A 14344-nucleotide genomic window follows, 5' to 3' on the forward strand; every position below is an offset into this window, starting at 1 on the left:
GTTGTGTTTTATCTTCCCCCCCCCCCCCCCCTTTTTTTTTTTTTTTTTTCTTTCCTTTAGCCCTGATCTGTTGTTCAGGTGTGATGTGACTGGCTGCATACATGTGTTCTCCAGTAGGTGTTGCTGCAGGAGGAGAGACAGCCTGCAGTGGTTGGGAAGTAAGGGTGAAGGGAGTTACAAATATAGAAAGTTCTTCTAAATAGCTCTGAAATTGATTAACGTGGTCAGCTTTTCAGTCACCATAGTGCTACCATGAGTAATCGTTTCTTTCTTTTTTTTTTCTCTTTAGGGTTGGGGTTTTTTTTCTGAGGACTTGGAAGTTGTTTTATCTGTGTCATTATACAGAATTTTTTTGGTGTATGCTTTTAAACTATTGATGTTCTAGAAACTAACAAAACTGACTAGTCTAGGTATTACATTTTGCCAGGAAACGGACTTTAAAATATTACAGCTTGACTGAAACAGTATATTTGGTAAAGAAGAACAATACTGTATGGCTTTTGTTAGACAAAAAGCAGGTAACCAAGTTACAGCTACATCTGTTCCTTGGGAAGTTTTTCTTCAACAGTCTTTCTAATTTTTATTTATTTATTTTTAAATATATAACAAAGTATCAGAGAGCTGTGGCAAGGTTTAATCCTGAATTTCAGTTTTTCCTGTTCTTACTCTATTTTAATCCGAATTAGCTCAGGCACATTGATATGACTAGCAGCTAGTCACCTGGCTTGCTAGATTCATAAACACAGAGGTGAATCCATCAGAATGTGAGACTGACTGTTCTGGGTTCCTCTTTGCCTGCTGAAGCAAACACAAAATGAGCCTGTCATTAGAAAAAGCAATCATGAAATACAAGTCTAAGATAGAGCAGAACGTGACAGCTGGTTAAAGGTGCACTGCTGGCTGCCTAGCCAAAAAGTATTTTCCAGGAATCCAATGTACCGCTGTTTCTAGCTTTTCTCCTGAGTTATTTGGCTCCAAGTATTAGAGGAATTGGGGAAAAAAAAAAAAAAAAAAAAAAGAAAAGTTGAACAGGGTTCTGAGAACTGTTTGGGCTTAAAGAGACACATGCAACTTTGGGGGACTCCATTAAGATTATATCACAGAGAACGAGTAAAAATTAAGTTATGTTTGTGATTAAATTAAACTAGTATGTTATTTTCTTTTCCATCCAGCATTGTGTAAAATATGCTAAAAGTATATTAGAGTCCAGTTTCAGTCTTTAAATAAGAATAGAAAGAAAGGGAAAAAAAAGTACAATGTCTATTTTCTAACCCTTAACTGAATAATATTTTGCACAGAGATAAAATGTATGGTTTGAAATTAGATTTCTACCCATAATTGATCATGAAGGACAGATTGTGATGTAATTAAGCATGAGTTACCTAATTTTTTTTTAGTCTAGTCATACACATGCTATTGATTCCTAGGGTGGTTACCTTATGGTTATTTTAATCACAATAACTGCATTATCTTTCCTTTTATCTCACCGGTTCTTGTAAATTCATAGGACCGTAGCATTATCTCTGGATAACTAGGATGTATATCTGCCTATTTGTTTCAGTACAAATGAACAGCACAAACACTAATCTCCCCTGTATTTTTCATCACCAGAAATGCTGTTGATATTGTGCAGCCACAAGGAGGCAGAGAGGGGAAAACCTATAAATGCCTATAGTATTCTTATTTCCATTCTGGATCAAACAATAAGCCAGAAACATGCTTTTCTTTGTACCATTTTCCATGTATTGTTCACTTAAAATAAGGCATGGAGGAATGTGGGTGAAAGGGTAGCTTGACCATCAGTTGAAAAATGTTACCTCTCCCCATTTAAAAGCTGTTTTGTAAACAGAATAATATTGGCTCTTGCAAAATTAATGTTCCGTAGTACTAGTGCAACATTTATTAATTTTGCATATGTGTAATACAAATAATATTATTTTTTTTTGCAGCTTCCCTCTCCTCTCTCTTTCCCAAAGTGCACAAAATCTTTATGTTAACTTTTAAAGAAAATTCTGCAAAAATTCTGTCACCTCTTTTACTTCTTTAGAGCATTTTAAATTTTAGGGAAGACTGGATTAGATGTGAATGGTACTTCTCCACAGCAACGTACATAGATGACCTTGATATCCTTCAGAGTAATGCCTTGCACAAAGCTAAACACTGTGTAACCATTAAGTGTGAGACTTTATCCTCAGCTTTCACTCTAATGTTTTAAATTGAAAACAGTAATTCATAGTCAAAACAGTAATTCATAGTCAATAAAAACACAGACATGACCTTCTTCAGAAATTGCTTTGTGTGAGAACCTGACTCATAGTTCCTATCACCATGAAGTCAACATGATTTCAGCTTTTGCCACATCTCAGGCTGTATGGTCCTGTCCTAAGATCTAGATCCTGAGAAGGATTTAGGCCCTGGATTTTGTTGGTTTGGGGTAGGTATAAGTAGCAAATAACAGACACTGGTTTATCTCAGCCTCTTGTGTGGCTCATTTCCCTGTCTGTAAAATGTGTGTCTATTAGTGTTTCCCTACCTCACAGGGGTGTTATGAGGATAAACGTAAGAAGGTGCCATTCAAAATTTGAGATAACATAATTACACAGGAAACTACATGCATGGAGTCAACTAATAGAAAAATTGTTGAAGGTGCATAGAGGGGCTGGAAGTTGAAGAATTATGCTAGAGGTTTTATATCTGTGTAGTAACGAGCAGATCCTTTATTCTCTTCTAGCATGTGCCAACATGGCAACTGGATTTGATGCCATTGCTGCTATGTATTTTGCAGAGCAAAACAGAAGTTTAGTTTTCAGCCCCCTCTCCTGAGAAACTTGTAAAGTCCCTTTTGTTTTTACTGGGGTTATCATACACTTTATTAAATGCGGGGTACTTCCTTGTCCCCACTACCAAAATGTAAATGAGTTCTCATCCCAAATTAGATTACTCTAACCTAGTATGTCTTCTTTGCCATTTTACCATTTAATCATCTGTAAGTGCACCCTGTTCTGCAGCTGGGAACAGACTGCTTTGCAGCATTCTGATTAAAAGGAGAAAAAGTAGGTTTTGGAGATAAAATTTACTCAAGTACTCAAAGTTTACCTGCTTTCTATGAACTATTTTGGGGGAAAGGAGATTGCTCAGAAGCTGTTGAATGCTCAGTGTATGCCAGTTATCTCTCCTTTTTTCTTCTCTCACTGTCTTAGTGGATGCTGTTAAAATGTTTGAATTATGACTTAATGAAAAGCCATGCAGGAACTTCTGTCTGTTCATAAGCTATCCCTCCTTTTCCATATATTTTTGAAAGAAGTGAGACAGGTAACAAAGTTGATGTCTAAGTTTTCATCATAGAGGTCTATAGCTGATCTGTCACTGAGATGAGTGAGGCTATCAGAAAGTCTTAGAGCCGTTTTGCTGACACATTTCAGAGCTTTGGTTTTCATTTAGAAAGTTATGCTTTCAGTACTGCCTCTCAGAGACTCAAGATCATTTATATTCTTCTGTAGCTTCCAAAGCAAAATGGAAGTATTGATCATCCTAAGACAATTTGTATTTCTGGGTTGTTTGGTTTTTTTTTTGTGATCAGGTGGTGTTATATTTATAGTAGAAGGAGAATATTTAAAAGATCTGGGGAGTATTTATGGAGATGACTGTGGTAGAAGTTATAGTTTGGTCTTGCTATTTAGGGCCAGAGTAATTTGGGCTGCTGTTCTCAAAGTGCAACCAAAAGTACTTTTCTATCCAGAGACAAATTCCTTATGGCACATGCATTAAAAGTCCACAAATTTAAACAAACAAGCCCAAGAAAACCAAACAAACAAACAATCAAAAAACCTTTTAGAGATATGCAAGTTATGTTTGGATGGTGATGGTTTGTGAAACACTTAAAAATTCTTTCCCATGATGTCTTTTTCTTAGGGTATGTACATTAAATCAACTTATGATGGTCTCCATGTAATAACTGGAACAACAGAAAATGTAAGTATTGTTAATACTGTATGTTCAGACCTGGAAGCCTTTTTGACCTTACCTGTAGTTATGCTTTCCCTTTGCTATAGTCTACATTTCGCTTGCAAAAGTGTGCTAGTTGGCTGTTGAGGAGCAATAGCATGTTGGACAGCAGAAATGCTTGTGCTTCTTTACCTCAGAATTGAAAGTTGTTCCCAGTTGAGGACCAGGGGAATTAGTTTTGATTTGTTTTTGCAAGACACGTAAAATGCTGCATTTGAACAAGATAGGAAGTAGCTTGCTCTGAATAAAGATAAATGTCTTTATTATGTATAGGCTGATATGCTGGAGTTTGGTGCAGTGTTACACAAACAGCTTTTATAATTTTCCATCTATCAAGCTTTATTTTGTAATATGTAAGTGCATGGAAATGAGGACATCACATTGACAAATAACCATTTATTTCTGCATGAACTTATGAGTAATGCATAGAGAAAGGAACACTTAATACTGGTGTACTAATTCTTACTGAAGGTATTAAACAACAAGCAAAACATAATAGACTACTTTTAAACTGCCTTTGAAACACAACCTGCTTTCCTTGTACACTGTATTTAGAGAACTGGCTGTCTGTTAGGAAGTGAGCAAAATCATAATTTTGGAGGGAAATGCTTCTATCCATAATCTTCAATGAACATGGAACAAGTCAACAAACAACACTGAACTGTTCCCTAATGGTTTAGTCATTTCCTTTCAAAGATTTTGATGACATTTTCTTAAAATGAAGCTGTCACAAATGTTTCATTTATCCTGATACTGTGTCACACTATGGAAAGTGAAAACTACCTACATTGTATTTAAAACTGCTGCATCTGATGTGCAGAGAGGTTCTGTTAACATCTCAATAAAACAGGAAGATTATTTTCATTCCTTCCTAGGAACTGCAACCTGATAGCCTTTTTTTTCTTTTTTTTTTTTTTTTTTTCCTGCTGTGGGGCAGACCAAATAGATATTATCAGTGCTAGGGTTTCTTTGAATGCAACGTGTCTCAGAATAAGGAAAATATAAGGAATTTCAATCTTGAAATAAAAATTCTAGGGAGTCAGTCCTACAGCTACAGATATCATCAATGAAATTAGCAAAACTCAACAAAAACAACAGAGCCATATTTGAGCTTAGTCTAGAAAACATATGAAAGAAAGCAGATGTTTTTTAAAGTTCAATTTATCTCAGATTAAGAAAGGAGCTTTTTCTCTGCATGACTTACTAATATCAGATTTAATTTCCCAGAGGCAAAGATAAAAATAAAATCTTAATGCATTCCCTCAAAATTGTTATCTTTTGTGATTCATGAATGTAATTTAAAGCCACGTCAGGAAGCTTCAGTTGTGATGACTTTTCTGCTTTCCTTACTGACTTTTTCACTAACTTTAACACCCTGGAGGTGCTCACAGCAAACTGAGAAACTGCAGTCTACTATCTAGGGAAAAACCTGTTGCATGTAAAGCATTTGTGAAAAGGAGTAATGCCTTTAAACACAAAGTTGCTAGCTGCTTCCTTAAATAAAAAACAAACAAACCAAACCCCACAAAAACTTACCAGCAAAACAAAACACAAAGCAAACAAACAAACGAACAAAAAAACAAGCAAAAAGTATTATTCTGATAGAAGGGAAGAGAAACAGCTAAGTAGCATGACCAGAACAAGGTCATGGTGGTGCAGTTGTGATCTGACCTTGTTGGTGTTAACATGTTTAATTCTCTTCCCTCTGAGCAAAATTCTTTTCAGTTCTGCTCTTTGAGTTGAGAAATTGGCATATCTTTTTATCTGACACTTTCCTGAAAGATCACAGAGAAGCACTTGTCTTTTTAATGAACACAATAGCATGGCAGTGCTAGTTGCATTAGTGTAATGTGGTTGTTTTTGTAACCAGGTTCTGCTTTTTGCTTTTTTTTTCCATTCAAGGTGCTCAATGTCCAACTACAAAGCCTGTTAGAGCTTGAATCGTGCTGTTCAGCATTAGGACTAATTTTCCCCAACACATCAGCCCTGCAGTTCAAAGCAGCTGAGCTCTGAAACTTGAACTGTGAGAGAGCAGAGTTTATCACAGGTCACTGCCCTGTAAGAGTTTCTTTCTGGTGGTCCTTTAGCAGTAGAGCAAGCTGAGCTTTGTGGTTGACATCTTCTTTCTTTTGTTGGGAAGTAACAATTCTAAAGGCTGTATTGATCCAGCAAGAGATTACAGCTTTCTTGTTGAGCAGGCCTTTTAGATTATGATGGAGAGATTATTTTAATTCACAAAACAAATGTATTCTTCAAATAAGGTCATTTTGCAATTCAGTTTTTCAATGGAAAATAGCATTTTTAAAGTAATAGCATGCAGTGCCTCTGCAGCAGGAGTGTAACTTCAAAGGAGGTGTTCCCAGTGTCCTCACTTCTGTGCACTGGTTGAATTTGTTGGTTGCCCTTAGATCTCAGGGAAGAGAGGCCTTTCCGAAGAAATAGCACAGAAGTCTCCACTCTGGGCATGAAGCAAGCAAATGTGCTCCAGAGGGTCTAAACTGGCCTTTGTGACAGTATAATTATATTGGGGGAATGGGACAAAGACAACATTTAGCTTAAAGGACAAAACTATTCTAAATAATAAACCCTAAGCAGATTCTGAATAACCTTGAAGGGTATCAATGTGTGATCCTCAGTGACAGGTACTTTCATCAGTCTTCAACTCCTTGTTGAGCTGAATTACAAGCTAAAGAAGCTAAAGCCGTGATTTGACACACTTTGTTCCTCCTAAGTGGACTTCTTGAATGGATGTTTTACTTAGTAATCAGCATATGCATCTAAAAAAAGGAAAGAGCTTATAAATTTGCCTGTTTTCCTTAAATAGTAATGACAAAAGATCCTGTTTCTTTACAGCAAGGTCTGTATTCTTTCCCTGGGGGGGGAAGTGGAAAAGGTCATAAGACCACAGCCTCGAGACTCCTGTATAGATTATTTTTACCTCACCTTGCAGTGTGTTTGAGGCATAATTACAATGAGTATTTTTTTAAAGTAGGCATTTCCAATTTGAAAATTCTCAGACCATATTTATTGACTTGGCAAATTGCTACACAAAATACCTATTTGGTCAAGATTTTTTTAAGCTGCAAGAACTGAAGTCAATACATGAGAAAGTTTGCATCATGATACAAACAAATACTGGAGAGTTCAAGGGTAATGACACAAGATTCACTTGTATTGACATTTTTTAAGACTTAGGTGCAACTATATCTGAGCTAAAATAGCAGCATTACATAGGAGGATTATAAAGATTGTTAGAGGTATGAATGACTAAGCATGAGTAGTGAAATAGTGAAATAGCAGGCAGAAGATAGATCGTTAGAACATAATCACCTGTGTTAATTTTTTTCCCCAATTCATTTAGCCAACACCTTTAATAATGCTGAAATAACACAAAAAAGTTGTCTACCATTACACTTTTACCAGCCAGCCTGATTTAGGATGTTCTGAGACATTTATCCTAGAGCTGAGTCATGAGTGACCCGTCTTTCAGCCTCATGTTTCTCTTGGTTATCTCCCATTTAAACACTGTTCTTAACTTAGGCCATTAACTATGTGGAATTGTACTCAAAACTCATGGAGTAGCTATGGGACTTGTATTTTGAACGGGGATGTGGTATATATAGGTTTTTAAAAACAGTTCTCATTTTAGGCCTGGAGCATACTCTCTAGGTGACCTGTTATCTCATCTGAAATTGAATTTAATTTCATTTCTTTCTGTAAAATTCTTAGCAGATTTTTGAAACCTGCTCCTGAGCATCTTGGGTTTTTTCAAACTGTCTCACTTCCTACCTTTCATTAAGTGTCTTCATAGGCCTTTAGCCATGGTTTTGGAAGAAAAACCAAAACGTTGTCACTCTATGTAAAGCTGAGAAGGAACTTATTTTCCTCTAAACACAGGGGCATTTCCCTCAGAAAACAGTTGGCTTACTGTAAACACAGAAGGCAGAAGAAGCAGAAGTTTTGGGTGGATACTACTTTATAGGAGAGGGTTAGTTAGAGTTTTCAGTTGTGAGGTTTTTATTTTGGAATTATTTTGTTTTGTTGGGTTTGGGTTTTTTTTGAGGCAAAAACAAAGAGGAAAAATACTTTGCTTTTTGAAAGCGTGAGGTTTGTAGCTATCAATTCTGGTTGCATTTCTTTCACTGTAATGATGACTTAGAAACTAATTTACCATGTAACTTACGTGATCTTCTTAGCTGCTGCCTCACCTCCTTCTCTTGTGTACTCTTTGAATAACAGTAATTTACTGAAGTTCTCTGCAACATACTGAGACATAGTAGAATAACAAGATAATGTTGTGAAATTTGTTCATGAGGAATTTCCAGATAGTCTCAATAGGTTCAAAATTCAGCCAAATTTGTCTTTCAAGGTTTAAGACATGTCAGGAAGAGAAAACCTTAGGACTCATTTACCCTTTAATAAAATATATATATATTCATACTTTTCTTAACAATTTATTATATTGTGTACAATAGTGCAAATTCTTTTTCTCCAACAATGAAGTGATTTATTAAATATTTCTTTAACTGTTTATTTCACAGTAGAATGTAATTATCAATCTAATCTGATTTACATAGCTTAGCAATCATACTGCTGAAAGAGAGATGATGACCAGTAAGAACTGTATTCTTTATCATCTCTTTTATTTTAAATTCAGTCACCTGCAGATCGGTGCAAGAAAATCCATGCTGGGGACGAAGTGATTCAAGTTAACCACCAAACTGTGGTATGTATGTCTACGTTCTGTGTCAATTGAAGATAGAGGTTTCATGGCACATCAACATGTGTAGAGAAGAAATGTGTATAAAAATGTGGTTTTATACATTATTATTTATTGTAACATCTAAATTTTCCTTTTCTCTTCTGAAACCACTTAGTTCTTCAGTTCTCAAGTTAAGCTCCTAACTGCTAAGCATTGCTGGATACATCAATTTAGGCTAAATAGCTGTGGCTTGGAATATATGTTGTGTTTTCTGCTTACTCATGCTCTATTAATAAGCAGTTGGTTTTATTGTAATAGAAGGTTTGGGTTGAAGGGATGCAGGGAGTTGGAAATGTTGTGACTTTGTGGGTTTAAGGTCAAGATTACTTCCTGGAAGCTGGAAAGCTTAGTACTCTGTCCAAACTTAGGGGAATGTATAGAACATGGTTTTCAAGAATAAAAGCATTTAAGATTCCCATAAAGTGCCTAGGGTCTTTAGCTTAATTTAAACATGGATTTTTAAACTTGGAATGTTAAGATGGAACAAATCTTTCTGATATGATAGGCAAGAAAACTAGTACTGCACAAATTGCTCTTTGTGTGAACAGATGCTTGTTAGCTCCTGGTAATTTTATTTAGGATTGGTGAACTGTTAAAATAGAATTATCTTTTCTAAGGTAAAGCTTGGTAACAGGAAAGAGCAAACTGTCAGATAGAAAGCAACTATTTTTTTTAAATTATAAGGCTTCTTAAGAGTAATGAAAGTCAATATATGGTATTATTTACATGTGTATTTGCAAGCAATTTTAATGACAAAAAAAAATAATAGCCTAAATCACCATTATTAATACAGCTGTAATTTGTTAAAAGTGTGTTTTGTGATTCCTCATAGGGTTCCACTTCTAGCTTTAGGCCATTGTACATCCTGTCAACTCTTCACAAATTAGTGTATTATTTCATTATACCCTCCAGCTAAGTTTGATATCAAACATACTGTACATATGCAAACCTTAACTTATAAGTTCTCTTTTGAGTTTTGCAATGTAATTTGATAGCTCTAAGCAGATCAGGGGGAATTTTAATACGTTTTTTGTCCATATAGATTCTTCATAAGTGTTGTGTCCCATGGTTACTTACATTTACAGTTGATGACTAATTTCTCTATTTTCTGCACTAAGAAAGCCTATGACAACAATTCATTATGAAAAAAAAATTAGAACATTATTACTTTGGCTACCAAAATGCCTACAAATCTGAAGAAGCACATCTACTAGCATTCAGTCCATATGCTAGCTACTTTTTCCAACAAATGCTGATGGTGCTATTTAGCACCATCATGTTGCCTTATCAACATCAAAATTTCCACTCAACTAGGTTTTTATTCTAGTTTTCTTGGCATATCTACACTGCATTTATTTGATTTAAAGATCAGATTCTTACTTCTAAGACAAATAATAAAAACATTTTGACAAGTCCTGAGCTTTCATACCTAGTTGGATGGAATTTGGGGGTATTTTGTCTTTTGCATCAATGAAACTAGGTATTTTGAGATGTAGAGAAGTAGTTGGTGATATTCCTAGTAAAAGGACCATAGGGAGCTAAGACAAAGAATTTAATTTTTCACCAGTAACATTTAGTGTAGAGCATATGGATAGTAATAGACTAAATCATACATTTGTGTATTCTCTAGCTTTGTTGTATAAACAATATAATTTGAATGGCTGGCATATGTGGTATTGTACTTAACTTCCTTGTTTTTTAATGTTTCCTTTCCGCAGCAAGTCACCTTGCATTCTCCAGAAATGTGATAGCACCTCCCATGTTACCTTTACAAAAGTGTACTTTGTTCACTTTCCACTTTATAGAGCACAAATATTCAAACTTTTCTATAGATATTGCAGCATTTTAAATTCTTTTTCTTTCTTTTGGAAAGAGTCTAAGTCAGTCCTTTTGTACACTGGCCCCTGTCATAAGGAATTTACTGTCCAGTTTGAGGAATCTGTCTGGGGAGGTGTTCTGATTTACAGTGATTCTTACATAAGAGATTAAGAATTCTGAGGATATTACATTTTGTCTTTTCCATTTATTGAAATTTTTCACACTTCAAATACTGCTCAGCAATTGAAAACACAGGCTCTGTTTTTCAACTTGCTCCTTGTAACTTATGCAGCATCATTCATATTGACTATAAAAATAACTATACTTTTTAAAGATATAACAAAAAATGTAGGGAAGTATTCTTCACCTGTAACTATTGTTTAGTTGGTATCTCGTAATTGAAGAATAAAAATCTAAAAAATAAATCTAACTTTAAATTTACTTTTAACTTTTTTTCTATATTTTCAATGTATTCTTTTTGTCAAAGTGAAGTAAATACCTGGCTTTCAGTACTATATATATCAAAGAATGAATAGAAATATGAGGAAGAGAAATGTCACACAACTATTTAAAAAACCCAACTTATTTTCTAATACTTTTTAAAGAGTCACATTTTAATTATTATGAAAAGACTGTTATTTGAGAAACAGACAATTGTCTGTTTGCTTGTAGTGATGCTTAATCTTCATAGTATTTCATTTGGCAGTGAAATCAAAGGTTATTAAGTGATTGCCCTGATCTCTTGCTATGTTGATAGAAAACATGCATAGCAGGATCTATTCCACTTGTTGCTGGCAGGATGTCTGGAATGTAAATATTTTCTGAATTTTTAAAATAAAAATAATAATAAAATTAAGCCTAATATCAGTAAAAAGTTAATGTTCAGAAAACTGTAATTTACATTGTGGTTTATTGAGGTTAGATAGCTATGCAAATCTGTTGTGTCAGTTTTACCTTACAGAAGAGAATTTTTTCTAAATAACTTAGTAACCAGGAGGCATGGCTTCCTGATTAAAATTAAAAGGAATTATGTACTGTATTCCCTTAAACTTCCCTGTAAATTCCGTCCTTATTCTTCTCTAAAAGCCTGTGTGTCTAATATATTTCCAATGTAATAAAAAAAGTCATTCAGGCAATTCAGAATTTGCACTGTATCACAGTGTTCATGTTTCTGCCCATATATAATTTAAGAGTATATTTTTGCCTCAAGATAGTCCTCCTTTTAACCAACTGAAAGTGCAGGAGATGATAGTGTAGCTTACATGAATTATTACTGTTCACAATATTCCTTTTGGCTGCATCAGTGATAAAGATGTACAGAAAATACTCCAAGCAGAAAGCAGGGACGTATAGACTCGGGATGATGTAGGATTCTTCAATAGCAGACTCAAGTCTCCTGTGCATACTTTATTTTGGAGACATTTTTGGCACATTGCATATATTTCTAATACAAGTATGATATGACATAGAAGACGTGTGGATTCCCAAAAATTGTGTTTGCTAAAACTCGCCAGGACATGTGTAAATATAGATGATGGGAAAAATATGTTTAATTTGGTAAAATATGGACAGTTACTGATTTATTCGATGTAGAAGCTGGTATGTTCAGTATCTTTAACACCTATTAGTTACATTTTAAACAGAATCTTTTGGAATCATGTAGTATGTAGATAGCACCTAACTTTTATATGACTTGTTCCTTACTGTGGAAACTCCTCTGGGCTCTCATGGGCCAAGCCAAGTCCACAGAAGTGAGTTGCTGAGATTCTTTTTCTATTTACAGTACAGAAACCTTGAGGAGATCTAGCCAAAATTCCTCTGAAAGAGGATACATTTACACGACTATACCTTGCTTTTCTGCAAGGGTTTCTTTAAGAAGGGTATGACACCTTTCTAGATCCTTACCCTAACTTAATCTTTGCTTAGAAAAGAAAAGGAACAGGATTTTAAGCTTCACCATACAATTGGTTAGAAGAGTCCAGCCTCCACAGAACCTCTCAGGGTACTGAAAAAGGAACTAAATTGTCATGATCCTCTCCAAAGGTAAAAGCTTTTTCTGAGTTTGCAATTCCTTTTAACATGGAATTTGTGTTGAGATTATGTGGTGTTATTTATGATATTATCAGAGAAATATATCATTTTATATCCCATATGTAAGGGAAGTGTGATACTGTAGAAATGAAATGTATGAGGGAAGATGATCTTTTGTTTCCTCATGGTGAGTGCAAGTGTTTTCACATGAGTGTAAATGAAAAAGGGAAACAACTTGACAAATTTGACAAATGCAGATGGGTTATATTGTGATTTCCAGGAAATACTCTCCAGGGAGAAAGGATTCTCAAGTACTCTGAGGAGGAGGTAGGAGTTAGTCTTTTAAGGAGTTAGGAAAGTGTGCATGTGTATGTATGTAGATAGATTTCATTTTCGTTTTCAATATTTTTCAAATTAATATGTGGGAATATGTCACTGGCAGCTGCTCCACAGATGAAATATCTCTGCTTTAAGAACTACCCCTCTTGGATTTGGAGTTTAGTGTTTGAATGGGCAAGGACTCCTGCCATGTCTGCAGAAAAAGTGCTGGATGCTCTTGTCCATGGAATCTATTTTCCATTGATCCCTGGGGCTTGTTTGGAGTTGATGTGTGAAACACACACTGCTTTGATGAGCTCATTTTTTTGTAAATAGTGTGCTGTGTCAGTGTGGGCATCCACCTGCACTTCTCACTCTGGCAAATCAGCTAACAAACAAGTCATTACCGCATCTGCAGTAGAGCAGCATAAGCTTGGCCAGCCCATGTTGCTTCACATTTCTCCCAAACTTTAAGTAATTTCCCATTGTTCATTCCACATGAAATTTTCATGCCTGCCTGCACACCTGTGTCACCAGCAAGTGGAGTAAGTTCAGTTGCAGCAGAAAGCCACTCTGGGCTGCCTTTCAGCAGCTCCCTGTCTCCTAGATGATAGCAGAGCTTAACTCTGAGCTCTTCTGCCTTAATTTAAAGCCATCCTGTTTGGCTTAGCTGAAAGCATGAAACCTGGTTGACTGTGCCCCAAAATGGAAAGGGAGCACTGGCAGGGTCACTCATAAGTTACAAGTGGAAACCACTCCTTACTGCCTAAGGCTTCATGAGTGGCCAGTTTGATTCTGTGACCCAGGCACTGACATCCCACTCTGAATGTGCTCTTAGATCTGTTATTCAGAGCACCTGGTCCCAGTTCTCAGCTGCAGTTATGCTGTACTACAGTACTTGAAGAATATATGCTGGGCATGTCAAGCCTGATCCGTGGGACTGATACTCTGTTGATGGAGCTGTCAAGCACTGAGAGGTTCAGAATACTATAGGAGTCCTTTCAGGAGGTAATAGAAGAAACTGATGCAGCAGGAGATGCCCATTCTCTCACAGGAGTGGGAAGTGGGTTCAGTGGCCATACACTGTATATCTAGAAGTATTCCCTGCCAGCTGATTGTGGTCTTGGTCACCTGTTGCCATTTGCTGTGTTTCACAGCTCACTCAGAACCAGATATTTATTTTGTGTCCTAGCTGTACCCTAGAATGGACAGCTCTATTATAAATGAGCCCTGGCAGTTTGCTCATGTGATTAGATTAACATATCTTAATTACCATTCAGCAGACTGTTCTTTAGTAATGGATAACATAGAATGCTCTGTATGGCCCTGGCTACAGTATGTCAATACACACCTGTGCTGAGTTTGGATCCATAAATGTCTCTTTTAGAAGCAGTATAATTATAGTAAAAA

The 14344-nt window shown here is 35.8% G+C and overlaps 1 protein-coding gene across 1 annotated transcript in view; it reads left to right on the forward strand.

Moving 5' to 3' along the window:
* Positions 1–14344, forward strand: part of CNKSR2 (connector enhancer of kinase suppressor of Ras 2) — a 184651-nt gene that overhangs the window by 59221 nt on the left and 111086 nt on the right. The window contains exons 7-8 of the mRNA XM_009997284.1: positions 3913–3972; positions 8663–8731. Coding sequence (XP_009995586.1) covers positions 3913–3972; positions 8663–8731 — 129 coding nt within the window. The remainder of the gene's footprint in view (positions 1–3912; positions 3973–8662; positions 8732–14344) is intronic.

Source organism: Chaetura pelagica, unplaced genomic scaffold, assembly GCF_000747805.2.
Source record: "Chaetura pelagica isolate M959 unplaced genomic scaffold, ChaPel_1.0 scaffold80, whole genome shotgun sequence".
Taxonomy (NCBI): Eukaryota; Metazoa; Chordata; class Aves; order Apodiformes; family Apodidae; genus Chaetura; species Chaetura pelagica.